Source organism: Sebastes fasciatus, chromosome 1 (genome assembly GCF_043250625.1).
Source record: "Sebastes fasciatus isolate fSebFas1 chromosome 1, fSebFas1.pri, whole genome shotgun sequence".
Lineage (NCBI taxonomy): Eukaryota > Metazoa > Chordata > Actinopteri > Perciformes > Sebastidae > Sebastes > Sebastes fasciatus.
Genome location: NC_133795.1, coordinates 3,414,510 through 3,441,389, shown reverse-complemented (window position 1 = coordinate 3,441,389; position 26,880 = coordinate 3,414,510). Strand labels below are relative to the sequence as shown.

The following is a 26,880-nucleotide window of genomic DNA, read 5'->3' as shown; positions in this document are numbered from 1 at the left end:
CCACCACAAGCTTTCACAACAGCTTTCAATCATGCATTTAGAACCATTGGCTGTATAGATATGAATGGCGATGACAAAACAAGGCAAAAGTGAGCATGGCTCACGTACCCCCACTCACTGCTTGACCCCTACTAAAGGTTTTTCCCTTTTGGAACTAATGGAATGAAATAGTTCTACTACGGAAACGAAACTGAAGTCGAAAAAAATCACAGTTTTTGGCCAAAATTAAAAAAACATTTGGGCACCCTTGACTTCTAAACCTGAAAAGGCACAACTAGACCACAATGTCAACCATCATACCAAATTTTAAGTTCCTAAGTTAAGTAGTTTCCGAGTTCCACTCTGGAAACGAAAGTGTGACACGCGAACGGACGGAAGGACGGACACGTGGAACGCTATACCCCCCCGACTTTGTTGTCGCGGGGTATAAAAAGACAGACCTACAAAGAATGGTAAATGAGACGGGGTCAGTGTTTCAAGACGGGTCAGGTGAGTTGCCAACATCGCCGCACTGAGTTCGCCCCGGTTGACAGTCACGCTGGGAGAAGGGAGCGCCGTTTCTCCCCGCAGTGGGAGAGATAACAGCAAGCACTAAGCGGTGAGATCCGCTGTTTTTTTTAATGTTGATTATCTTGTTTTCATAATCGTTGGAAGCCAAAATCGTAATTGAAGTTTGATTAATTGCACAGCCCTACTAACTGGCTACTGGCTCCAGCTTCATATTTACCGTTAGGGCATAAGTTCGGTTTCAATCTTTTCCAAAATGTTTAACTATGTGCAGCATGAAAGGGGTCACACTTAGTGACGAACACAGAGAACTGTCACCAAACTCTGCAGCCCTTCAGCTGTACAGAGGATAGACTCTTTCATCTTATTGCTTCGGTTTTATGGCCTGTAATATTACTGCTTTAATTCACTGCTCTTATCAACCTTCAAAGAATTGTGATATGAGAGGGACATACTCTGGTGGGCAAACTGTGTAATGGTGTCCTTGTTTCTAAATCACCTTGAACATAAGATAGATTTACAGTTACAGGGTAGCCTTTGTTGCTACGCCGTAGCGGACATGCCCCTTCTCTAAAATGCAAAACGTTTACAATGAAACCACACGGAGGCTGAAATCACATGCTGGTTGAGATTGTCGACTGTTGAAATGGACTCTCGGCTTCTTGTTCTCAGAGACGAGGCTCATCAAGACTACAGAGGAGATTAAGGCGGCTGAAGCGAACGTGTCAGACATTATAGTGTGTGAGCACACCAGCACTGCAGTGTGACGGCTATCCAGCCACTGTGGTGGGAAGAACGGACTTTGATCCTCATCATACAACGCTGTATGTGATGTGTGTTTGATGCCTGGTCGGTGTCTTTTGAATGTGACCCGCTGTGAGGTTCCAGCTGCAGTTTGATCTCCCGTTTCAATGGGCCTCGCCGGTATGGTAAGTGTGGGTCGTGAAGTGGACGTGTGTGTCCATTTTATCGGCAGCTTCCAGGCGCGTGTACGTCTGTGTTCCCTACTGGGGTGAAGCACAAAGCGCTTTAGCTCCTTGTTTCCATGGGGATAATGGCTAACAAGGGAAGCAGGTCTTGTGTTAAAGGGGACATATCATGAAAAACCCACTTTTTCAGTGCTTGTTCTCAGACATTTGGGCATCTGGAGTTCCTACCAACCCACAAACAGTGAAAAAAGAGAGCTGGATACAGAGTTGGAGGTGGATTCCTGTCCATTCCTATGAGAGTTGCTCAGTGGCGCATGATGCCAAAATGGCTCGACTGCCAAGAGATAAAATTGAATTGAAATAAGGACTATTCAAGTGTTCATACTGGGTAGTTCATTTACCTCAAAAAACATTATCCGCTGAGTTACAGATGCCTCTTTCCCAATGTAAGTCTATGGGAAAAAGTCTTTTGGGACCAATGGCATCACGCGATGGACACAGAAGTTGTAGTACCGCCGTCTGGCCACTATGAAAATTGGCATCAACGACCGGCGCTCTTGCTGGGGGCTTGTTGCAAAAGGGGCAACGTATTTTTCCTGCAAGCCAATCACAACAGACTGGGCTTTTCAGGAGAGAGTCTTAAAGAGACAGGCGCTAAAACGGAGCATTTCAGACAGAGAGTGAATACAGGTATATTCAGACAGACAGTATGAGGAAAATAATGTGTTTTTTGAACATTACAGCATGTAAACATGTTCTAGTAGAAACACAAAATACAAGTATGAACCTGAGAATAAGCATGATATGTCCCCTTTAAGGAGGAAGTCTCATATATCTCCTTAAATCCTTCCCCTCAACACAAGATACATTTATATGTATACTCACAAGCATTCATACTATTCAACGGCATGACCTATGGCCTCTCTCATACTATAGGAAATTCAACAGTGTCGCATCAATTAAACACACACATCTCATATAACAAGCTGCTGGTGTATCAGTGAACATAAAAAGCTAAAGAAGGCAGACAGATAGAGGCCACGGTGGCTCCCTGGATGAGTCTAACAAGCCGTTTGTACAGAGAGGCTTCTAACAGGCCGCTTTCTAGTCAGATTGAATGACAGTCTAAATGGGCTGGGGGGATGAAATGACAACCTGTTTGCGAGTCATTTGAATATCACAGCTACAGCGCTCCTTTGATCTCCTGATGCTAATTAGAGTCAGTAACATGAACACACACACACACACACACGCACACACAGTGCCTGATTGCGGAGATACGGATGGACGCCTGGTAGACATCTTAGGAAAAACACAATCCACTATGGTACGCCACATGATGTTTGTGTAGCGTTTTGAAACTGTGTTTTACAGTGAGTGGCAGAGAGGAAGAAAATAACCGTGGAAATGTGTTGAGGAATAACATTCACAAATAATGCAGAATTAAAATTCAGCTTAATTTACCATTATCTTTTTGCTAAATGCTAACATCAGCATGCTAAGAGGTTCACAGCAACAATACTAACAGTGAATTGGTGAATAAATGCTACGAAGCTACAACTCCTCCGCTCAAGCGAGCTATAGACGGGAGCCAAATTCCGGTATCTGTAACTCCGGCTCAGACTCTTAAGGTGGACCAGCTTTTCCCCTTAACTGATGGCGTTAATCGGTTAAAATGCTTAATGTTGGTTAACGGTTAAACAATTAATTATTAACATCCCTAGTTAGAGTTTAAAGACGAAAACACGGACAACTCCCAGACAGGACAACGCCGTGGTAGCGACCGGTCAATCACAAGGTAGCCCCGCCCTAAAGCATCCCCTTCTTTATGGTCTATCTGACTCTAAATGGGACCATAATTTACTAAATGAACATCATGCTGTATTGAAGAAGACTTGAAACTAGCGACTGAGACCATAAACTCATGTTTACAATGTTTACTGAGGTAATAAATCAAGTGAGAAGTAGGCTCATTTTCTCATCGACTTCTATACAATCAGACTTCTTTTTGCAACCAGAGGAGTCGCCCCCTGCTGGCTGCTAGAGAGAATGCAAGTTTAAGGCCCTTCAGCATTGGCTTCACTTTTCAGACCCGGAGGTAAACCTCTGGTTAAGCGTCTGTATCAGATGCAGAGGGCTGTGTGACAAAACATTGGTATTAGACGCCCTGGGAATGAGACCAGGCTGTATGTCAATTTTGTGTTTATATCTTCTTACATCTCCCCCCACTGGGGAAAAAAAAAAATCATTAATGCAGGTTTAACTCTTGTTTATTTGAGGTAGATTGATGGGAACGGTGGCTAATGGTGCTTTTCCTGTAAAAGAAAAAGGCAGTGTATTTTGGACAACAGCCAGTCAACATAACCGAGATAAGAGAATCTCACCTGTTTGGTAATAAAAGGCTGTGTGATTTTGTGAAACTGCGTGTGCCAGAGGGTTTGATCATTTGAAGACTCGACCAACTCATTGTCACACAGAGCCGATTTAAATCAACCGACTTGAATAACTGATTTTGTTATTCCTTTTAATCAGGATTTGTTTCTTGCAGCACATTCAGCGCTCATCAGAGCGCTGAATGTGTCACGGCGGCTTATGTGATTACACTCACGTTCGTATGGGAGCTCAGCAAACAGCTTTTAATGGACTAATATATGGAAAGTGAACAAGGGGATTTTGCCTAATGTGAAATATTAGTGGTTAGTCAGGCAGTAAGTCCTGGCTACCCCTAATGGCATCGACTCAAACACAATCGCACACATATTCTCACACATATACTATTAAAGCTCCGAGAGTATACCTTTGTTTGTGAATAAAAAATCACGTCTGACCGGCGCTAATGAATTTGCTTTCGTGTTTGTGAGAAGCTGTATTTGTGTGTATGTGCAGCTTTAGGGGATGCTAATTAGTTCATCGTGCTCAGTGATCTGAGACTGATTGACTTTCTTTGTCAGTTTGATCCAGCTGCTCTTGTTTTTAAATGTGAGAAATGATATGAGAGAATCCAATAATCTGATAAGATTGAAGAAGTTAAACTCACTGGAGCATGAGCTGTATATTTAATAAGACTTGTACGCCTAGTTGTTATGGATGCCCATTTTGAAAAATGTTCTTAACCGATAACCGACCCTCGTTAACTGATTATTAACCGTTAACCGACAAGATTTGTGCCTCGTACCAGCTGCAGGAGCACAACAGATATTGGTTGACGGGAGTCCCCAGTTCACCGTGCGGGAGCGTTAATTTAGCAGCTACGATGCTGCGTGTAGTGTCGAAGACATGCAGCCACTTTCCCAGTAAAAGTTTCCACCGCACATTTAGTTTAGTTCAGCAGTTTGTCAGCTGTGTGTCTGCCCGGCGACAGTGACTTTCTTCTCCTTGATGCTTGGCCATTGTTCTGTCAGCTCTTTGGTTGTTTTATTTGAATACTTTTCTAATGCAGGACGAGGCTGTTCAGCGGAGAGGGAAGACTCTGTGAATACAGCTTGTGTTCAGGTCTTCACCTTGCCCTTATCCTGTTTATATCTTAAATAATATTCCAAACTTTCAAAATAAGAATTTCATTTAATTTTCTTCACATAAAGGAATGAAATGCTGAGATATAGGCTATTTTTATAGAAGCTTTTCTGACACCCCTTAAAATCACGACCCCCTAGTGAAGCTTTGGCGACCCCTAGAGGGGGTCAGGACCCCCAGGTTGGGAACCAATGCTCTCGCTAACCCTGGCACATTTACACTGAGGTAGAAACTGACATGTTGATTAATGTGCACTGTCCCTGGTAAATAAATAAATAAATGAATCAAGCTAATTAGCATTTTCCCCAAAATGTCAAATAATGCCTATAGCATACACCGCATTACGTGCATGTAAGGATTACATCAAAAATGTCAGATGACGTCTAAACAGCAGTATATGCTGTGCATAACGTTACATAACGTGGAGAGAGGAGAGTAAGGTAGAAAAGAGATGAACAGAAGAAGCTACGAGAGGAGCTCAATCTCTCTTTCTTCTTCTTCACTCAGGTGTTGATCTCCATTTCTTTGTCCTCTCTCTCTGTCTGTCTGTCTGGTTACCTCTTCCCTGACCTTCAGGAGCAGACGGTGATGCAGACAGATGTCCTCTGGGGGGTTAAACTACATATCCAGCTGCTTCTCTCTGCCAGGCAGCCGAATAACAGCCTCACTTTACTGAACTCTACGGCTACGGCTCAAAACCGCGCACTATACTAGTAGTACGTACTGATTTGGCAAAAATGTAGCATGTAGTATGCAAACAAAAGCAAAAATAGTATGCAAAAAAGTCTGCATCGGACCAATCTACCTCAGGCTACGGTTACAACAACAACAGCTGCCATAAATGGCTCGTTTTTTACATTTTTCGTAGCTATTTCATCACTCAATTCACTTCTGAACAATTTTGAGGCGAGAAATCAACTGCGTAGATTTTGAATATTGACAGTTTTACAATATTAGATTGCAAATCGAACATTTGGAGTTTAGAAGCTCCACAAACCGCCTAGCTAGCGCCTGCCGGGGGTCGCAACCCTACAGACCGCTATGAGCTGGCTGGAGCTCTCTGGAGACCTCTGGAGACGAGAGGCTTTTATTTCCTGTTTGTTTAAAAATCACAACACAAATGTCCGTTATAAAATGAACAGGAACCTGTTTATGTGCCTTTTTGGAGTTGAGAAGCTCCACAATCGCCCGCGGGCGTAGCTCGCTGGAGAGCCGGCCGGCGACGCTCACAGGCCGGCTACAAAGCAGCAGGAAGAGGCGAAGGAAAGAGCTGCCTCTGACGGGGCAGAGAGATACCTGCTGACGCAACATGACTGAACATGACCCTTTTAAACATTACTCTAATATCTGGAGGGAGATCAGTCCACTGTTTAGCTGCTGTAACTAAGAAAACAGTACATTTGGTTCAGAAATGTTTTATATTTATATATATCTCACCTCGTTAATGATCCTGTTTTTCTCGCTTCACCATGAGCTGTTGGAATAAATAGTTTAAGGGGTGGTGGAGCTCAACCTGCAGTATCTTATAAAGTAAATCAAAATTGGTCATAAAAAAAGGTTGTACTTTGTTGATAACATTGTTATAGTGGTACGAGTTACTTTTTTTGTCCAGTGCTTTAAGAGCTGGTTTAAATGCTAAAGTCGGGTCTAGCATACTGCAAATAAATCGCTTTAACAGTTCCATACTGCATACTACTGAGGAACACAGTATACAGTACAGTATACTGTATACAGTAGGCGGTTTTGAATACACCCTGTGTTGCCTGATTTAGTTGACTCCAGTGGTAATATACAAGCAGGTCTGATGAAACCACTTGATTACAGCTTACATTAAAATGCTCGTGCACTTGACTTGAGCAATTCCAGTAGTAACCTTGCATCCCACAGGATCCACTTCTCTACCGGTTTTGCATTTAATATATAAATATGAAGCATCAAATTTAAGCATTATTTCCCACCTTAAAGTAAATGCACAGTGATGAGATATCGTGTGGGATCAAAGTGCGATCTAAAGGTACATATGTATTCACGCAATTCATTGCTATTCCATCTCTTTGTAGTGTCCTCACAGTCGAACTCTACATCATAAAGCAGCAGAGACACTCGAGAAACCTCATTCTGAATGCATTCAGTTTCCTTTGCATCATCTACCCCTACTTATCCCACCATAACCCTCATTCCCCTTTGAAGCCTGCTGATCCTCTGTGGCTAAGCTTCGCTGGTGGTACCAGTCGTATAGCCGGAAAAAAAACCAGTTAATCTGTGAGGGTCCGCTACAGACACGGGAGGAAGGAAGGCTTTTGTATTTGGTATTAAAAACCTGAATGAGATTGCAGTTTGTGCTCTATTATTAGACGTGAGCTGTTCGTATCGCACAGGGACCCAAAGACACAAGGAAGTAGAGGAGCTCAGGGTTCAGGACTTTGAACATGCTTAATTAACCAACGGTTTATTGGTTATAAAATGGGTTTGTTAGCCCCTGTGGAACACCCGGTCAAAAACTGAAATCCCTCAGGAGCGGAAAACATCTTTGTGCGGCAACAAGCGTACCTGTAAAGGGTAAAAGTAGAGAGATTTGACTGGCATAACGGTAACATATCAGTGTTCATATCAGTGTTTAAAGCCGGCCGTCACTCTCATCTCCGTGGTCAAATGGGCCGATGCTACGACTGTAGAGCACCCATATACTGACATTTATGTTTAATGCATTCAAACGGCCCGATGGAGCTGACCATGGATGTATAAAGAGAACGGAGCTGACGGGAGAGCTAGAGACCACCTTGGAGAAATTAGAGGAAGTACGCACGTGTGTTGTATTGGGTTTTGCGGAATCGTCCAATATCAATATTCCCAAACTAAATGATGGCGTCTATCTTTGAGGTCATGACCACGTTCCCCGTGACTGAATGACACTACAGTGAAGGAAATGGGGGGTTTCTTACCCTGAGTGTGCCGTATGTTGAGCTGGTTTATCTGCTCAGTGAACTCGTTCTCCTCAATGGTCTCAGTGCGAGGAACAGAAAGAGAGAAACGCCTCTTAAAGTTCTTCATCTTGTTCATGGTGCTGAGGAACCGACTCTGGGAGAAGAAAGAGAAAGAGAGAGAGAGAGAGAGAGACAGAGAGAGAGAGAGACATTTACCAAAAGATATACAATCAATACTACAAATCCATCAATGCATACAGTACGTGCGTCAACACCATCTGGGTCGGTGTCCCATGTGGCTACGCTGTTCAGACAAGACTCCAACACAAACCACACAGAAGCACCAAAAACCGCAAAGTTCTATCTAGTGACGCCCGTCTTGCAAAACAGTGTTAACTCTTCCTGCTTCAGCCTTCCGACCGCGGCCAGAAGACACAGGGGAGACCGTAGCTTTGGTCTCCAGGGCTGGAGTCTCTGCTGTACTCTGCTCCTCTGCCTGCCTGCCTTCACTCACACACCGCACTCGTTCTCACTCTCTCTCTTGCTCCACCTCTCACGTGCATGCATGCAGACTCCACACTGCAGAAGAGTTAGTAGCTCTGAGAATATCTAGTGAATGTACAGTGGATGTTTGTGCAGAAATAACTGCTGCAGCTCCTCCAGACCAACAGAGGTTTCCCGTGTCTTGTGAAGTGACGGGGCTCCGCAGAGAGAAACGTTATCGTCTCCGACCAAAACTCCGGTGTCTCCCCTGTTCCCTCCGGCCGCGGTCGGGAGGCTGAAGCAGGGAAAGCCAACACTAGGATCAGCATTGATTCATGGAGAGACCTTCGTCTGGTCAGCTAACATTACTGCCAAGCAGCTGAAATATAGAGTGATGTTGTGCTTTTAGCTGACGTGTGTCGCCTCACTGTTTAGAGCGATGCTCCTTCATGTCTATTTAGAGCGAGCTCGACGCAGACTTTCGTTGATTTCACGGCCACAGGTGTCGCTGTTAACAAGCAATTTCTGAGCTCCTTTAAAGAAAAAAAACAAACATATAGCCATGTAAAACACACTACAGGCAGTAATGAAGATTTTCTGAATGCAAAGCATTTAAAGCTATTTTTTAATTTTTACAGAACATAAATAAAGTGTAAACACTCCCTGGTACACGGCCTACATGACCCAGAGCGTGTTGCTTAGCTGTGAAGGATCTTTATGTGCAGCTTGACCACAGACAGTCTTCTGTGTCATCTGATAATGAGGTAGAAAACAGCAGGAAAGCAGCTGATCAATATTCTCTCTCTCCCCCAGTAGGTTACATAACCACAGCCGACCCAACTAGTTAGTTATCACTCTTTTCTTTCTCCGCTCATCTTTTTGTTCTCTTCTGTTTCTCTGTGTCTGTGTGCTGCAGAGATTGGTGTCATGGGGTCTCCACGACTCCTTTGCTGATACACATTTGTGCATATGTGTGTGTGTGTGTTTCTGCTCATTACTGCAAAAGGCGAAGCGATGTGTATGGGGGGGTTCAATTACAGCAAGACTCCGCGTTCCTGACTGTTATTTTTAGGCCTCGATAACCCATCAGGATATTACTGTGTCTGAGCGATCCCCACGTCTTGTCAGATTGCCCTGTAATACCTGCACAGTGCAGGTCAGATGGCTGCCTATCAGGAACATGCCATTTACACAAACAGAAACGTAATAAAAATGCTCACAAAGTGCCTGAGTGCATCCAGATCTAAGTCATAATAATCCATCCGTACTATGTTATGTATGTATACGCAGAAGCTGCCACAAGCAGCAGTGACCTTTTAACCCACAACACAATACAACTGTCACATAATACAACAGAGTCAAAGTAATGGGATTTTAATGTGCAGCTCGTTGTTTAAAACAAGGGCTGTCAATCGATTACTAATATTGATCCAGAAACCCTCACAGGTACTACATTTAGCATAAAACAATATGCTCCAATCATAACATGGCAAACTGCAGCCCAACAGACAACAACAGCTGTCAGTGTGTCAGTGTGCTGACTTGACTATGACTTGCCCCAAACTGCATGTGATTATCATAAAGTGGGCATGTCTGTAAAGGGGAGACTCGTGGGTACCCATTGTTACGGTCTCAGAGTGACCGCTCGTTATTCTTATTGTTGTATGTTGCTTTGCTGCGCTCTCCCTTTTGTTCTTTTCTTTTGGTTCACTCTGCTGTCCCTCCGCTCTGAGATGACGTCACCTCTGGGGGATCCCCTTCAGGGCGACGCCGTCGGACCGCCCTCAGGTGGATACCCTCAGTTTCCCGCCGTTTGTAGTCCTGCCTCCGATACGTCACTGCTGCTCATCCAATCACCAGCCAGCTGTGAGTAGGCCATGGCGGGAAGTGATTACCAACATTTGGGGGAGCCTGGTTTCACTTCGGACTATGGCATAGATTTAACTAGTCAGATCTCAGATTGTTGTCTCCATTGATCCTTTGTACAAAGCTGTCTCCTTCTTGATTATCTTAAAGAGGACTAATTTGCATTTAATTCTGTGTAAGGTTTTTTTCAAACGACAAAACATAGCAACCATGTCAAACCACTCAGCAGAAAATGTTTTGCTTCTGGAAGAATTCAACAGTAACAACCATAGATATTAATAAACTGTAGATGTGATGTTCTAATGACTTGCCATTGCGAGATGGAATCAAGCGGCAGCCATGTTACCTCGGTCAAGTTTTAAACTTGCTGAACCTATTGTGAAAGAGGCTTATGTTGTCCTTGCATGCCCTTTTAGTTTTATACTAATACAATTATTCATGAGCGTAAGACAACTGGAATTGTTTTGCAAAATTAAGAGCTTGACTTGAACTGAAGTACAAATCTCCTTCCTCCGACTGGAGTAGTCATGGATTATTTTTATTTGCTTTACTGAAAGGAAAATTGTGTCGAGGCACGAGGTAAACTAACAACAAGTGATGTTAATACATGACGACTGATTGCAGGATACAAGACGGCTAATTTGAGGTTACATGTTGTGAAGCAACGTTAAGTGCGACCCCCTCGGCCTCGAATAACAATACGTTGGCTGATTGTGAGGTCGGTTAGTGTTCGATGTTGCCGTCTAGGATGTGCTTTACATTACTGTTGTGTTGAGTTGCCTGGGCTTTACTTTTTGTCTGGACTGTAACGTAGCTGGCTTGTTGGATTTGTCTTGAGATATTATGAAATATTATTATTAATACAATTACAATTGATTGGCCTGGAATCAGCTGCTCAGTGGTCAAATGTTAGGGTAATTTTAATAATAATAGTTATGTTACTAAACATTATATTACCTTGCAACTGACAACCAGTTGCTGCCCATAGGTGGCGATTGTAAACAATACCCAGGTAAGATGACGGACGGTTATCCCGTTAGTTATGAAGTAATGACACATCTACTGTCCCATCTTGCGATGCCAATGGCTCCTTCCCCGCTTCGTACCCCATTACTTCTGGCGCCTTTGCTCGGACCACACCCATCTTTGAACCCGGCCGTCATTTTGATCTCAACTACGCACCTGTAACGTTTCGTGACTGCATCTTGAACAGTTGAGACGCTATCGCATTGACAAAATCTGTTAACAGACAGACATATAATCATCTGGCAAAGTAGTTCCTGCTACAGTGGGTGTCTCCAGGACCACATTGTGCCATGATGACACACATACAGACTCACAAGGTGAAAACAATAACAGCCACAGCACCGCTGGTAATTAATCCCACAACAGGAGCATCACAGACAGGCTCAGACAGTTTCTGTGGGCAAACATAAATGATTGACTATGTCCTCACTGCGGTATATTTTCAAGGGGTTACTGTTGTCTCTAAAAAAGTCTTTCCCATCTCATTGCTTCCTTCACAACATCAAGCCACAAATTATGAGCCATATCCTCCTTTTTGTCATTTGGTTCCCCTGCCGGTGTCACCGATTGTTACCATGGAAACATGGTTCTTCAGTTCAGAGTTAGCCTTTGGGTAGGGCGGCTAACTTTTTAGGCTAAAAATATGTCTTAACTTGTGTGAAAACTGTCCAACTTGCATTAGATTTTAATTTACTCTGACAGCAGAATGGAGACTAGTTTCTCTTTGTGAATCTGGCCCCTGGTCAGAGTCAAAGTGTGAAATATTGTTAAAAAAAGATTTGAAAATGTGCCACATACTAATGTTCCTCCAAACCGTCTTTTTACTGGTTTCCAGCAAGTTGCTTTATTTCTAAATAGTGTGAAATCTGTCAGAAAGGCAACCCATCAAATAACGACTGCAAACACAACATTTTTCTCCCTCTCATTATTTCTTCACCGCATGCTGCAGCATCTGGCTTCCCCTCTGATCACACAAAAGAAGTGAATGATTAACATGGGCTGGAGTCAAGGAGAGAGGCAAAAATGGGCCCTGAAAAAGTCGGGAAGGTTTACTAAATTATTGGCAATTTCATGGCTCTGAAACTAGAAGTAAGAAAGCAATTTCATGCAGCATCCTCAGCACAGCCGGTCAGCTCTGGTTTGATGATTCTGTGTCATTTTTACACTGAAAGAACTTGCATTTTATGACAGCACTTTAAAGGTTCCCTGAGGGATTTTGGATCTCTTATAGTCCTATAGAAGCGGTTTATCGATGGGTGGGTCCCCATTTTGTTTATCTCGTGCTGAAGTGGCTAACGTGATACTCCATCCTACCCAATGGAATCACACTACTCCACGGATCAACGCCACCTGTTGACGACACACTAAAATATCAACACGTCCTCATTAGGGCTGTAAGAAAATGTCGATACTCATGAGTATCGTGATGTTTTGTTGTGCGATACTGTATTGCTCAGTTTTAAACCTAGAGTGTTGCTGGCATCATATGAAACTAGAAAAACCTAAAGAATCCATTGGTGCCAACCATGAAATACTAGCTTGACAGGAAGGAGGCTAAATAACGCTCCAAAGTTACGCAAAATGTTGACGAGGAAAAACTGGCATGGCGATTTTTGCAGGGTCCCTTGACCTCTAAAATGGGTTCTATGGGTACCCACGAGTCTCCCCTTTACAGACATGCCCACTTTATGATGATCACATGCAGTTTGGAGGCAAACCATCCAGTTTTTTGCTTTCAGTATAAATGTGTTATTTTTGCCTATTCTAAAATGATTTATTTCTGGTGTGTTCTCTATACTATAACAGTTTAGTGAAAATAAAAACATTGCAATATATTGCAATATATTGAATCGTTACCCCTGTGTCATGATACATATTGTATCGCCAGATTCTTGCCAACACACAGCCCTAGTCCTCATACCTAAAAGACAGAATAGGTAGTTTTGCCAATGATGCAAAACGACATGTTTCACCGTTCTATTTAACGTTGTAAAACGGTCGCAGTGTCGTTCACATTGTGAAACGGAACTACTTGGGTAGGATTAGGAAAGATCATGGTTTGGGTTCAAATAAGTACGTTTGTTATGTAAAGTATTACGTAACTACGTCACAGAAACTCAATCTGTTGACTTGTGACTTGTGTGTTCACTGGACACGAACAGCGGTCTCCATGGTCAAAGTCCATGGTTTGTTTGACCCATCCAACCAGATCAACCTCCTCCCTACATGGACTTTGTCGCTCTTTATGCTACCTCATACTTCCTCCTTTGCTCCTGTCACAATTACTACGGCCACTAGAGGTCGGCGTCTAGCAAATAACGTAAATATTGTTCGTAATAAGATGCTTGCACCGACAACTTACTGTATAGCCTACGTCCATTTTTTTTAATGAGGACGGCAAAATATGAAGCAATGCGCCAACAAAGGCAGGGAAGAAGAAGACTGCTAGCTAAACATGGATGCACACAATGCTGGTAAATACTAAAAAATCGGCTTTGAAATGTTTTATAAGGAAGGAAGTGCACTCAACCTCAAGGATACACACTTCTGTTTGTTTACAAGAAAACACGGCACCTTTAATCAGTGAAAGGTTATCTCAGTTTTTGTCACCAACACAGGTGATACTAATGGAAAAGTAAAATCATTGTGAAATCAGATTAAGGCACCAAACTAATTATCCACTCTCATTTCTGGAGGTGAGAACTACTGTACATAATATAGAGGTGTAAGATATGCACGAAGGCCTGGCAGTTCAGAGAAAAAAAGGCATTCTCCGAGCCGGAGAAGTGTGGGTGGCAGCCATAAATTGAACAGCGAGTGGAGGAAGCAGCTGAAAAGGCGACGGTGTGAGCAAATAATCCCCAGATCAGTGCAGAGAAAAGGAGGATTTCTAATTCCGAAAAAAAAGGAGAAGCCTTTAGAAATCAATCAGAATCAGCTCATGTGACCCTTTGACGGATGGGAAACACGCTCTTGGTAGAACAAAAGAGCAAAGCAACTGCCACAGCACTGCTGCTAGAAGCAGGAATGTCGTTTCATGCTGTTAATAACACAAAAATCATGTTCAATGAGACGCGATCGAGACCTCTGCTTCACATCTCTAGAGCTGCTTTTGGCCCAGTCGCACGCAATTTCATCCATCGAGACAGTAAAGGTGCAGTTAACATCTATTTCAAACACATCTTAGCAGCGACAATTTACTGCAGTGTGGCAGGAGGTTTCCTCCAGCTCACTGCGGATATGCGGACGGTGATACTGTGTGATAAAATTGATTAGAATGAGCATAAGAACCTGACAATATCAGAGAAGCCTGTGAGTTTAGGAAACTGGTATAATAAAAAGCGATCAGATAAATCAGATTAAGGGGTTAAGAATGGAGGAGGAGAGAGGCTTACTGTGCAGAGAGAAATCAATAGCACTAGGCTGGCTAAAGTGCCGGTGTGTTTGTGGTTGTGGATGATGTTTGTCCCCTTTGACACTTCGTCATGAGGCCTTTATGAAGGCAGACTTCCCCAGTGTCTCAGCAGGGTAGAGCTGTAGGAAGGGGGCGTCTCACACATACAAGAGTATGAACTGTACACTGTGGTCTAAAACAGACATGTAATCCATTCAAGCAAATGCATCTGCATTGAAAAACAACAGTACAAAGACCTCTTTGTGTCACAAGCTGAGAAACGGAGCGGGGTCCTTTTACTACTCTGGTTTGTTGTGATCTTTCTGAGGACGACGACTGTGTTTACTGTTAAGAAGTGGATGAAAAAAGACCTTTACTCTTCCTCAGTTCAATAAGTGTTATTGTATCTGGGTTTATAACTTCATCATAGACACTTGTAGATGTTTAAATGGCCATACCATGATATTAATATATTTCATGACTTGATCATTCTCATCCTGGAAAACATTTTACACAAGAAAATAAATGACAACTCATCAAATACCACCACTTGGTCAGTGGTAGGGATGTGACGGTGAGGAGATTTCGATGTTATCGATTACACCGGACATTTTACAAGATGACGGTCAAGATGTGTTGCGCGCTTACTTTGATCTTTAACATCGGGTGGCTGTGTGTCTGGTCTCTCCGGTAGAGCTTTTGCTGCGGGGCCGCAGGCGTCTACCTGGCGCCACTCTGCCGCACACACCGGCTGTGACCGCTCCGTCCTCCTCGCGGCGATTACCTCATTAACGTTATGGTTCCCTTACAGCACTGGGTTTGAATCGGAAATATTGCCAAATAGGCACGTTTGCTTTTCGCTTTGACACAAAATCCTCCGCCATCTCTCGGTCTGTCAACTCTCTCTCATCCCGTGTGTGTGAAATATGACACCTGCTGCTCTGAGCTGAGAGTCCGTATGGAGCAGATGCATTCACTGCCAGTTTATAGTTTCCGTCGTCCGACTATATGCTGATAACACGCCGCTAATACGCCAAAATGAAATAAATGTTTTTTTTTCTGTAAAAAACAACAAAACGATGGAGGGGGCGAAGGGTATGTAATGTATCGGTGTGTGCCCTACCAACGTTGTGTAACACAGTGTAACACCAACTACCGCGACAAGCCTAGTCAGTGGCCCTATGCCTCAAACTATGACGCTGTAGGGTCCCCTCAGTTTTGGACGTGTCAGGGACGGCGTGTCAGTTAAATGCATAGTGTCTTTTCAGCTAAAACTATACTGTATACACATTTGGCGGCCAGAACTACAAATCGTATTATCTTCTCTTTAAAGGAACAGTGTGTAGAATCTGTCGATGTCTAGCATTGAAGATGCAGATTACAACTTCTCCCGTGTGCCAAGCATGTAGGATCGCTACGGTGGCCGACACGAAAACATGAATGACCCTCTCAGTTGCTGTAAGAGTAGAGTTCTTGGAGTGTGTGTTTACGTGGGAAGTGAGTGAGTGGTGAAGCATGAGAGAGAGAGAGTGGCGGCGACGACGGGAGCGAGTAACGTTATCGACTCCGGCCCAAACATGGCGGACTACGTGGAGAGGACCTGTTCCCTATATAGATATAAACGACATTCTAAGGTAACAAAAACAGCGATTGTTATTATCAGGTGATTATACACTAAAGAAAACATACTTTTTAATATTATATTCCATTTCGGCTAACAGATCCCCCTAATTGTTACACACTGGTCCTTTAAATACACAAATAAATTGATTAGACACTAAATGCAGCTGGTAGTTACGAGCAAAGAAAACCAACCGTGGCTGAACTCACACAGAAAAGATTACTACCAACAGAAACGTTAATTTCATTAATAAATAACCCACGGACAAATACACCACTGCACAGCCACACTGTGGTTAACAAGTGATCTTTATAAAACACAACACATCAGTGAGAGTTTAGCAACAAAGATTGAGACTAAGTGCTTAAAAAACATGCTGGTTTTCAAGCCTACTTGCACTTCACTTACACACTTGAAGTTTCTCTAAATGAGAGCCTCAGTAAAATGTTTCAAATGTAAATATTAATGTGGGAGAATAACCAATAAAGCTTTCCCTGCAGCCTTGGATGAGTGCAGTACAAACCCAGGGCCGATATGCATATCTAAAATAACTTCATTCCCAAATATTTGTCGGGCATCGCTGAAGAATTACTCAAAAAGAAGCGACTTTCAGTGTGCAGACATTCCTTCCTGTTTACAGTTCAGACTAAAGTCACGGTCAAGAATGTGACCCACACAGAAGCTCTGAAACCGATTTCTTTTCTCATAGACCTGTAAATCGTGGATGAAAATCACTAACGTGCCCTTCGACAGGAAACAGCGAGTTTGTGTTCAGACAGCCACAGGTGGGCATGCAACGTGTTGGGTGTTTGCAGTGTCTCAGCCATCGACCATGTCCTCGCTTCTCTCCTCACCTCTCACCTGTTGCTCTGCTGTTTGAAAGATAATCTAAAAAGAGTCTTTTATAAACAGGATACAGAGAAATGCCCCGAATGGGAGCCTCTCTTTATTCTCTTTGCTCTCTCTGTTGCCCTCTCAAACAGCTTAATTGCATGGGGTCGTGAGTGAGAAAATTCCTGATTGCGATGGGCAGTGTGTGTCAAACTGGCGGTGTGCTTCATTTATCTCGGAGACAACAGACTCCTCTGTTTGGAGAACGGTGCAATGTGATGGTCTGGATGCTTGCAGCCAATCAGTATTTCTCAGAGCTGCTCTGTCAAAGGGAGGAGGTTGGTCTACGGTTGTGTGGCGCTGCCTGACTACCCTCACCCTGATCTCTGTTTGTCTTTCTCAGCTGCTGTCACCCGCTCATGCATCATCAGAGGGTTTATATCTGTTCTGTTTGTGGTTTTACAAATGTTCTTTGGCTGCAACTTTCATTGTTTTTGGCCAGAAAAAATGTTGGCATTGTACGTTTCTGTAAGCCACGGGACATGTTGAATGTCGACTTTTCTGAACCCAAAATGCGTTTCATATCGCGCTTGCAGAAAAACACAATGATACGTGGTTAACGTTGTGAAATGATTGGTTAGGTTTAGGCAACAAAACTACTAGAAAACAGATCATGGTTTGTGTTAGAATAATAACGTAACAACGTAAGTACCATAAATAAAGAACAACCGCCCTTAGCAGACTTTCTTACATAACGTTACGTAACAACGTTACATAACAAGCGTAAAGTCAACGTTTACTTTTAGTTACACACGGAACACGAACAGCGGTCTCCTGGCTGAAAGACCTGAAAGGACAAAAGGCCGTCTGACTAAATTATGTTTACATGCACACAAGAAACCAGGTTACTGGAAGAAATGAGGTCGAGCAGGAAAATAATCAAGGTGTTTACATGCACTGTAGTGACCTACGCAGATATGGAACTACTCACAAGGCTAGCTGGTCTCAGGAGTGTACATAATTTAATTCAATAAAGAATAAGTGAAGAGGGAACAAAGAGTTCTCTAGAAGCTAGAGTTAGCAAACAGACAATAAGTTCCCACAGTTGATTTAGAGATGCAGCCTGTAGTAACAACAACTCCTGTTTCATATCTGTCTAATACTAGGCCCCTTTTGAAGAGCAGTTTATCCTCCGGCAGAGGAGGTTAAATCAAAGAGTACAGAAGCAAAGAGATAAAACTAAACAATAAAATTAATGCATAAAGAAATGTCTGTAAATCAGAGGATCATTTAATTTTGAGGTGAATCAACGTCCCAGTATGAACACTTAAATAGCCCTCATTTAAATCGCTATGTCCAGAGTTATATTCCTCGGCATAATGAACGGTCATCAGATTCACGGGACTGCACCGCCCTGCACGCTCATATGACATATCCGGTTCTGCCAGCTTCCTGCTAGCTGTATGCGGCTGTAATAACGGATATATTGACTGTAATTCATCACTTTTATGAAAAGGACAATGAACAGCGAGCCGGTCATTGTTGTGAAATAAACCCCGACAGGGCGATGCGGCACACCGACGCAGAGCGGAGAGGTCTTGCATCGCCCCGAAGGGGCTTTATTTCACAGCAATGACCCGCTAGCTGTACATTATCCTGCTTACTACACGGCTACTTAATTATGAAATCAATAAGCTGACACAAAAACAATCCGCCAAAGTCGCTACTTCAATTGCTGGAGTGACTTTAACTGCTCAGCTGTTGAAACTGACTTATTTGGACTTTTTATGTCTAGTTGTTGTTTGAGTTTTAGTCTGACTGACATTAATTATTTTGTCACATCATTAGTTTCTTCCCTGATGTATTTGTCATGCACATGCATATGTATAAAAGGTTGATTATAAAACCGGTTAACATGGCCAAGAAATCGAATCTCTCCGGGAAATGTCTAGCTGGGAAAATGATGCCGATGATGGAAACCGTGTTTCTCATTTACAATGTTAAAGAATTATTATTGCAGTAATCCAGCTACACAACTACTGTACATGTAAACACACTGGTTAACTTGCAGAGCTGTTGCAGTGGGAGGAATGTTTAAAAACCTGAGCTGAACTATGCAAACTAAATATTGTCAGTGACCAAACCCACCGGAGCAGTTCAGTGGTCGTTGCCTGCGGGGGGTTGAACAGGAGTGTGTTTGATTCAACCAAAAGCCATATGTCAGTAGTCCACTGAGCCATGTCGGCTCCGGCTAAATGAATATACACAACTCCCCTCATGTGTACTCAATTAGAATGGGGCCAGCTGATGGTCTAGATGGGCTTCATTGTTTTATACAGGTCAGTGGGCACCGTCATCAGAGAATATGACATATTAAACAATCCATTTGCATATAAGGCATACAGCACAGGCATGGAGATTCACAACTGTGACTCATGCTGGGCGATGAGTTCACACGTGCTCAGATATTAAACCTCAGGCTAACACTTTTCTGACTCTCTCTCTTTCACTTTTTTTTCTCCTCCGTCCAGTTTGTTGAAACTGAATGACTGAATGACCCTGAGAGGATGTTGCAAAAAGAAGCTCTGGCGCAGGTTCAGGGCAGGCCATTAGCCCGCTAACGGTGATGCCACGGCTTCATCCGACCGCTGTGTTACTCTCTAGTGAAACCTGGCACGACAGCTTCCTGTTGCTGACGGCCCGACGGGCTGCCAACACAAGCTGTGATCTCCGGGAGGGTCGAGAGGGAGGGGGCAACGGAGGAGACGCACGGAGCAACTGAATGAAACAGAAATAGAGCAACAGAAAGACTGGCAGAGAGCATCAGTCTGCCATCTCAAACATGGCAGCGGCTCAGCCAGCGGCTCACAGCTAACGGCGCTAACAGAGAAACAACAGTGCTGGCAGAGCTAATGGTGTTAACCTGGTGGGGAATCGGAGGATGGGTGCTCCGCTTCCGCGACGGATGGGACGGCGTTATCATCTGTAACTGCCTTTTAGTCATTGATTTATTCTTGAGTTTTATTCATTGTGTAATAATTTGTAAATGCACTGTGTTTTTATGATTATAAGGCACTTTATAAGCTCGCTTTTGAAAAGTGCTATATAAATAAAGTTTATTATTATTATTATTATTATGAGCGCAGTGCAGAGTAGCGGCTGTGAGCTAGCCAGTGGGGCACGCTAACATACACTAAAAAGACGCCTGGTCGGCCAAGCAATGTGTAAAAAGAAAGGAGAAGCTCGGATTACAACACACACAGAGAGAGAGTGACTTCATTCTCTGCTCAGGTAGACATTACTCCTCTATATCTTTATATAGTAAATAGTTGCTTGATGCTATATTAAAGCTCTGGATATCGTATATCCTTCAAATAAGAAATGAAGAGGAGCTTCTTCAAACTGCATAACAGAGATGAAACACTTGACTGAGAACACAAACACTGCTTTAGTTACTTCACTCAGAAATGAATTCAACGTGAGGAAATCCCCCTGAACATTACTTTGTTCTTTCATTTTTGTTTTCTCTTTGCTTCTTTTATCATGCTGTTAGACAGAGAGTGTGTGAGATACAGAGAAACACACATCTGTCTGTGTCATCTGTGTATGTATGTGTGTGATGGGTCATATGCGCTAAAACTGACCTTGGGCCTGAGGTTACATTACTGTGTGCTCCAGTAGTTCATATGGACTGAAAATACAGCTTTGCTTGTACAACTGTGTGCACCCATTCAGGAGATGAATGGTGAAACCAGAGTGGTTGAAAGAATCACTACAAACTACAAACACCTTTCACATTACACATCTGGAAGCAACCGTTTTCTTCATTAGACAGAAGAGATCATACATACTAATGACCCACAAAGCCCGAGCATTAGCTGAGTTAGTCTATAACACACACAGCTTTGTGTAGCCTGGTCAAATCACCGTCAGATTATATTCTAATGAACTCCAAACGAAGCTTGAACAATCTGATTGTAGCCTGAAATAGCATCGTCTGACTAAATAGGAAGTCGGGATAGACTAAAGCGGGTTTGAACTCCTCTTCTTTTCTTCCTACAGGCTGCAGTGAACGCCATTTTCACCCTGAACACTATTCTCAAAAGGACATGTTACAGAGACTTGGCTTCAGTCCTGTCTGCGACAAGTGAGATGGTTTGAGAGATAGAAGAAACCCAGAAGGGTTTCCTCCCCGTTGTCCCAGTGATAATCAATCCTGCCAGACATCTCTCTGTGCAGTGTTGTGGAGAAAAACGTTAAACCTCCACAGACGGTAATCAACCTTGAGATTGTGCTTGAGCCCTCTAATCAGTCATGGAAAATACAGCATACTCTTGCTTGTAGTGATGTCCCGATACCAGAGATTTAGTAGTTGATAACACCAGTGACATTCCATGATCCTCGATACCACTTCAATACCACGGTAAAAAAACAAAAGTAAAACAATAAATCATGTACTTCAACATCCACTCCTTTATTACCGTTTGCATACTGGTTTTTGTTAGGAAGTTAAACAGCTCATAATTCCCTCTCTAATATCTATTTTATATTCCTATAACTACATTTTACAAGATTACATTTGAACACATTATGATAACGTTAGAATTTACCCAATTCGCCCAATGCTCATTTTTACTGAATAGAGCCTGAACGCATCTACGCATTGATTTACATTATGATGCATTCAGGCTCTATTCAGTAAAGGAGGGATGTTAAACAGATCATAGTTATAATATAATAATAATCCCTTTTCTGATATCTATTTTATATTGCTGTGAAAAGATCTTCAAACAACTTTATGATAACATTATAATTTATCATCGCTCAATACTCATTTTTACTGGATATAGTCTTATAACGCATCATAATGTAATCAATGGCACCTCCCGTGTTGAAATCGGCAGGACGAGTCCCCTGAACGCGTCGATAGTGAATTTACCCCGTCCCTAACACATTTTCTTTCGTCCCTGGGACACCGTAAGTCTCGAGCCCTGACGGTACTTGCGGTACTGTAGAAGAATGAGTACCTTCACGTTTTCAGAATTCCGGTTATTAATATCGGTTTTCGTGATATCCCTACTTGCTCTACATCTTTATAATGTTACACAAAGCATGAAGTCAGAAACATGATGTCACGTTCTGCGCTTCTTCTCTTTGTGTCCGAGCTGTAGCCGTAATGAAGATGACCTTTTGTTTCCTTCCATCCCATCTTTTCTTGGAGTCGGGCCTCACTAGACAACAATCACTGCCTTATTTGCTCCGTTATATGGCGATACATCTCACTCTGACATCACTTGTTTATCTCTCATTGTCCTTGGCTCCTCATCACACTCGCTTCTCCTCTGAACTTTGCTCAGAATAGTTAGATAATAATAAAAGAGAGAGAGTGTCACTAGCAGAAGAAAATGACAACAGCGTTGACAGCAACAATACAAGCCTCTGTCTTCCTCTCTGTGTCGGTCTACATGTCACCCCCTGCCCCCATGTGAACAGTAGGCCTACTGTGTCCAGAGGCTGTGAGTGAATAACAACAGTGATGGGGTCAACATCAAGACTGTCCTCTTGTATCACAGGCCACCATGGTTTGTGCAACAGGCCCCACATGTCACGGTGGCTCTTTTGTTTGGAGACTCACAGGTACAGTATATATACTGTACATAGATTTAGTAAGAAATTGTCCGATGTGCTTCATGCATAACAATAAATTCTAATCATCCATTCATGCATCGGTTTCCTACTTCTTAGGGTCTGGATGGCAGCAGACTAAGGTCCTGTTCAGACCTGGTATTAACATGCGTCCTCAGTGATCGGATCACAAGTGGACAGCTTTAAGTACAGGTGTGAACACAATCAAGACACATTGAGGACGCATTGAGATCGGATCTTTCAGACCACATTCAGAGGTGGTCTGGGCCACATATGACCACATTCTTTTAGCAGTGTGTACGTGAATGCGTCCTGGCCACATTAAGGACCGCCTACTCAACTGATGTCCAGCTGCAAACCGCGGGATCACTGCGCTCCTCAGGTGAACAGACAGGCGAGCGCTCATCTGCCTCGCAGCATGAAAACGGCCTCTGTGCTCTACTGTGTCCTGTCGGTACAACTATATTTTATTAAAATGTACCTTATCTGTAGGCTACATAGTCTACAGACTATCAGACTTGGAACAGGAAGTGCATTATTATCATACTGTCGGAGATGTGTCAGTGTTTTGTTCCGCGTCTTTGCGCGGAGCTGACAAACGCCCGCCCGACCGCCTGCCTGCTTTCTCTCCTCCCTGCTCTCTGGAGCGCTGTACCCCACTGTTGTCTGGCAAAGGCGGCGGTGCCAGTGGCGCGGAGGTCCTCGGGGACCGCCGGTCCAATAACCTTATATTTTGATGTTATAAAAATGTTAATAAAATGTAGCCAAATTCAAGATATCACTACTGAGATTCCTGTAGTATGACGTCACAACGTCTGCTGTATTAGCGAGGTGTTTACTACGTGTTTATTTGCATATAGAACGGGGGAAGTGAGATCAGATCACAAGTGGCCACTCAAGACGCATGTGGAGACGGTCTTGTGAAAGTCCTGTGTTTGTTTGACCCATCCATCCACCCCGACCTCCTCCCTACGCAGAGTTAGTCGCTCTTCATACTAAGTTACCTGACAGCAGCCTTGGCTCACGATCACGTTGTTTATATATGAATGTGGATGACAGTGGATGAGAATAGCCTGCATAAGTACTTAGCATAAAAGATGAAGTATAAATGCAAAGGAACAGGTCGCTATGGATAAACATTCTGTCGGTGTTGCCACACACATTTTCATCTGCGTTTCATGTGAGTGGGTGTGTGTACTTCCATGTCCGTACTATTAATGCATTTGTAGGCAAAAAATGCAGAGAAATCTGCCAGTTGAAGCGGCCTTAAAGATGCAGACAATTAACAGAAGAGCACCTGCATAGGTCAAAGCTCCACAATGTGAAACATGTTCAGGCAGTCACATATTGAGAGGTCTAATCCATTTCACAAATACAGAAAATGCAGCGTGTTTGACATTTTGACGAGGCTTTCGGTTTGCTCATTCCGACAACATCTCCTCTCTCTCTCTACAGGCTGTCAACACCTGAACCCAACCTTCCAAAACATGCACATGCACACAGATTGTTGATGTCAGAGTGACATCAGAGGCGAGACGGCAGGCAGACGGTGAGATAAGTTTCAACGCAATGTGAGGCACGTCTCAAATTAAAAATGTCTCTGCTGATGATTCAGAAATAAAACTAGAAACAACAAATTGTGCTCATGAGGATTAGGACAGCAGGGATGGGAGAGGGAGAAGGTTCAGAGGTAAAGGAGAGGAGAAGAGAGAGAATCAAAGAGGACGAGTCAGGGGATATAAAGACAGACAGAGAGAGAGAGAGAGTGGGAGGGATTTTTTTCCGGCAAGAGATAGCAGCAACACAGACAGTTATCATTCCCAGACAGGCTCAGTCTAATGGACGTCTGTTGTGACTGAAAGCATGAAATCACTTTCGCGAGGCCAAAAGTGCAAATTAGGGCAATTAGATGACCGCAAGAAATATTAAGTTCAACCAGAGCTTTCTGAAATGCAACGCGTCCACATCTTAGTCAAGAGTGATTTTCACTTTCCCCCCTCGTAAACACTGAATGCTGTGTTTGTTGATTTAACCGAGGGCTTAGCAGCGTGTACAACTCTTGATAATATCACTCCCTGCTAACTCACGTCTCCACTGATATGTATTGCTGCAGCAGTGCCTCATGTGTTTTCCATTCATTCCTTTGTCTTTCCCTCTCAGGCATTACGATACATATCTAGACACATGGTCCACATTCGAGTACTACAAGTACTGCATCAGAAATACCCCCGATGTTTGTCACACCACTGTTCTGTGAACTTTTTATACCAAGGAAGATACATTTTTCACTAAAATGTTGCATCTGGGAATAGATTAGCTCTGTTCCCCCGTCAGTGACTTCCGTAACAAACCGTTCTCACTCCCACCTCATCATATACAGCTGCTTGGTCGGTGCCCCTTGGCGTCTGATACCGAAGCACCGAGGCACCCTTTAGTGTCTATATGAGACGCACCGGGCTTTCAACTAACTCCAGTGTAAACCCATCCGCATCCGTATTAGACGCTCAGAGCAACTGACATAGTATAAAGAGCGAGAAAGTCTGCTTATGCCTAGTTCACACTACACGACTTTAAGCCTGATTTTCTGCTCCCTAACAGTTTTTGGAGTTCCCCGACAAAAGCCCTTTGAAAGCCTTGTAGTTTGAACTTAGCTTTAGGGAGGAGGTTGAGGTGGACGGTTGGGGTCAAACAAACACAGACTTTCAGCCTGTCCGTGTCTGTGTGAAACCAAGTCAATGTTGATTTTACCTTACTTTTGTTACGTAACTTACGTACTTAACTAACGTTGTGCAAGTTACGTGCCAAACATACTTATTTTAAACAAAACCAAAATCTTTTCCGAGACTTAACCTAAGTACTTTTGTTGCCTAAACCTATCCAAGTAAACTTTGAAACTAAATAAACCTAAGTTGGAAGTTTATTTTGAAAAGACACTGTATGCATGTAACGAGCGAAAACTATACGTTTCCTGTGAAGGCGGAAGTTTATTTTGAAAACACACTATGCACGTAACGAGCGGACACTGACGCACTATCCCTGAGTCCAAAACTGATGCTAGAGGAGTAGTTAGAGCATCATAGTTTGAAGCGTAGGGCCAACAACCAAGCGTCGGTATTTGACGAGTTGGGAGTGAGTACGTCTTGTCCATAAATGCGGTATTTTCAACAACGCTGCTTGGTTGCATGTCCTTGTAAATAAACCTGAAGCTCAAGGCTTCAGTTATTGCCTTCGACCGGCTGTAGTTTGGGCTTTGGAGGAAGTGTTAGCAGCTACTGTTAGCATTACTTGCCTTGGACTGATGGTTACTGCCAGTTACTTTACGGTTAGCAAGCACCTCGGCTTCTTAAAATTAGTGGCAAGGTTTATGGTTATTTTACTGTAAATGTGATGGACATAGTAAAGTGGGTCATTTCTTTCAGTGTGGGAATCAGGTATCTGTGTTTGTGTGTTGATGAAGACGTACTGGTTAATCTTCATGTGTTTCAAACACGTACAGTACACCTGGAGGTTTACTACATGAAGCCGACCTCTGCATGACTGTAGACTTTTACCAGTGAAGTACTGTGCACTATTACCGGCCTGTCTGGCTGCTGACACATTATGTCTTTATTTGCCAATCCCATTAGTGATCATTAGGTCTTTCTTACACCGTTATTTACTTTAAAAAATAAACATTCAGAATCACTTATTAATTATTTGACTTTGCAGATAAAACAAACTATGACAATTAAATGAGTTACACATGCCTTAACAGTGCAGATAAACATCTAGTTCAGTTTAATGTCAGACATGTGCACCAGAGTGTTAGACCTTCACATCTGTCAGATTGCTTCGCGTCACATTACGTGTGATTATTCTGATGTGTTGTTTGTTGGGACTTTTCCCCTCAGGTTTTAGCTTATGGTCCTGCTTCTGACACGAGCAGCTCTGTGACTCACAGCTTACCTCACACCACATTATATATTTCCCCAAGGTGGTTTCTGCCTCTGTCAGTGTGCGAGCCAACCTCTAATAAGCTATCACAGCTGCAGCACTAGACTAGCGACTTGGGAGAAAGAGAGCTGCAATTATGTAAAGCACCTAAACATACTGGTGAGCAGTTAAAAGAACACACTGGCTCCTGCTCAGCAAATCCTGGAC

The 26,880-nt window shown here is 43.1% G+C and overlaps 1 protein-coding gene and 1 long non-coding RNA gene across 4 annotated transcripts in view; one reads left to right on the top strand and one right to left on the bottom strand.

The window, feature by feature from the left end:
* Positions 1-26,880, top strand: part of LOC141771623 (uncharacterized) — a 151,015-nt gene that overhangs the window by 80,270 nt on the left and 43,865 nt on the right. The gene's annotated exons all lie outside the window — the stretch shown is intronic.
* cdk18 (cyclin dependent kinase 18) overlaps positions 1-26,880 on the bottom strand; it is a 55,897-nt gene that overhangs the window by 22,400 nt on the left and 6,617 nt on the right. The window contains exon 2 of one of the 3 annotated variants that reach the window (XM_074641316.1): positions 7,892-8,027. The exons of 1 other annotated variant lie outside the window; for it this stretch is intronic. In XM_074641316.1, coding sequence (XP_074497417.1) covers positions 7,892-8,009 — 118 coding nt within the window. In that variant the 5' untranslated portion in view covers positions 8,010-8,027. The remainder of the gene's footprint in view (positions 1-7,891; positions 8,028-26,880) is intronic. One more of the 3 variants, XM_074641233.1, reaches the window with a different exon arrangement.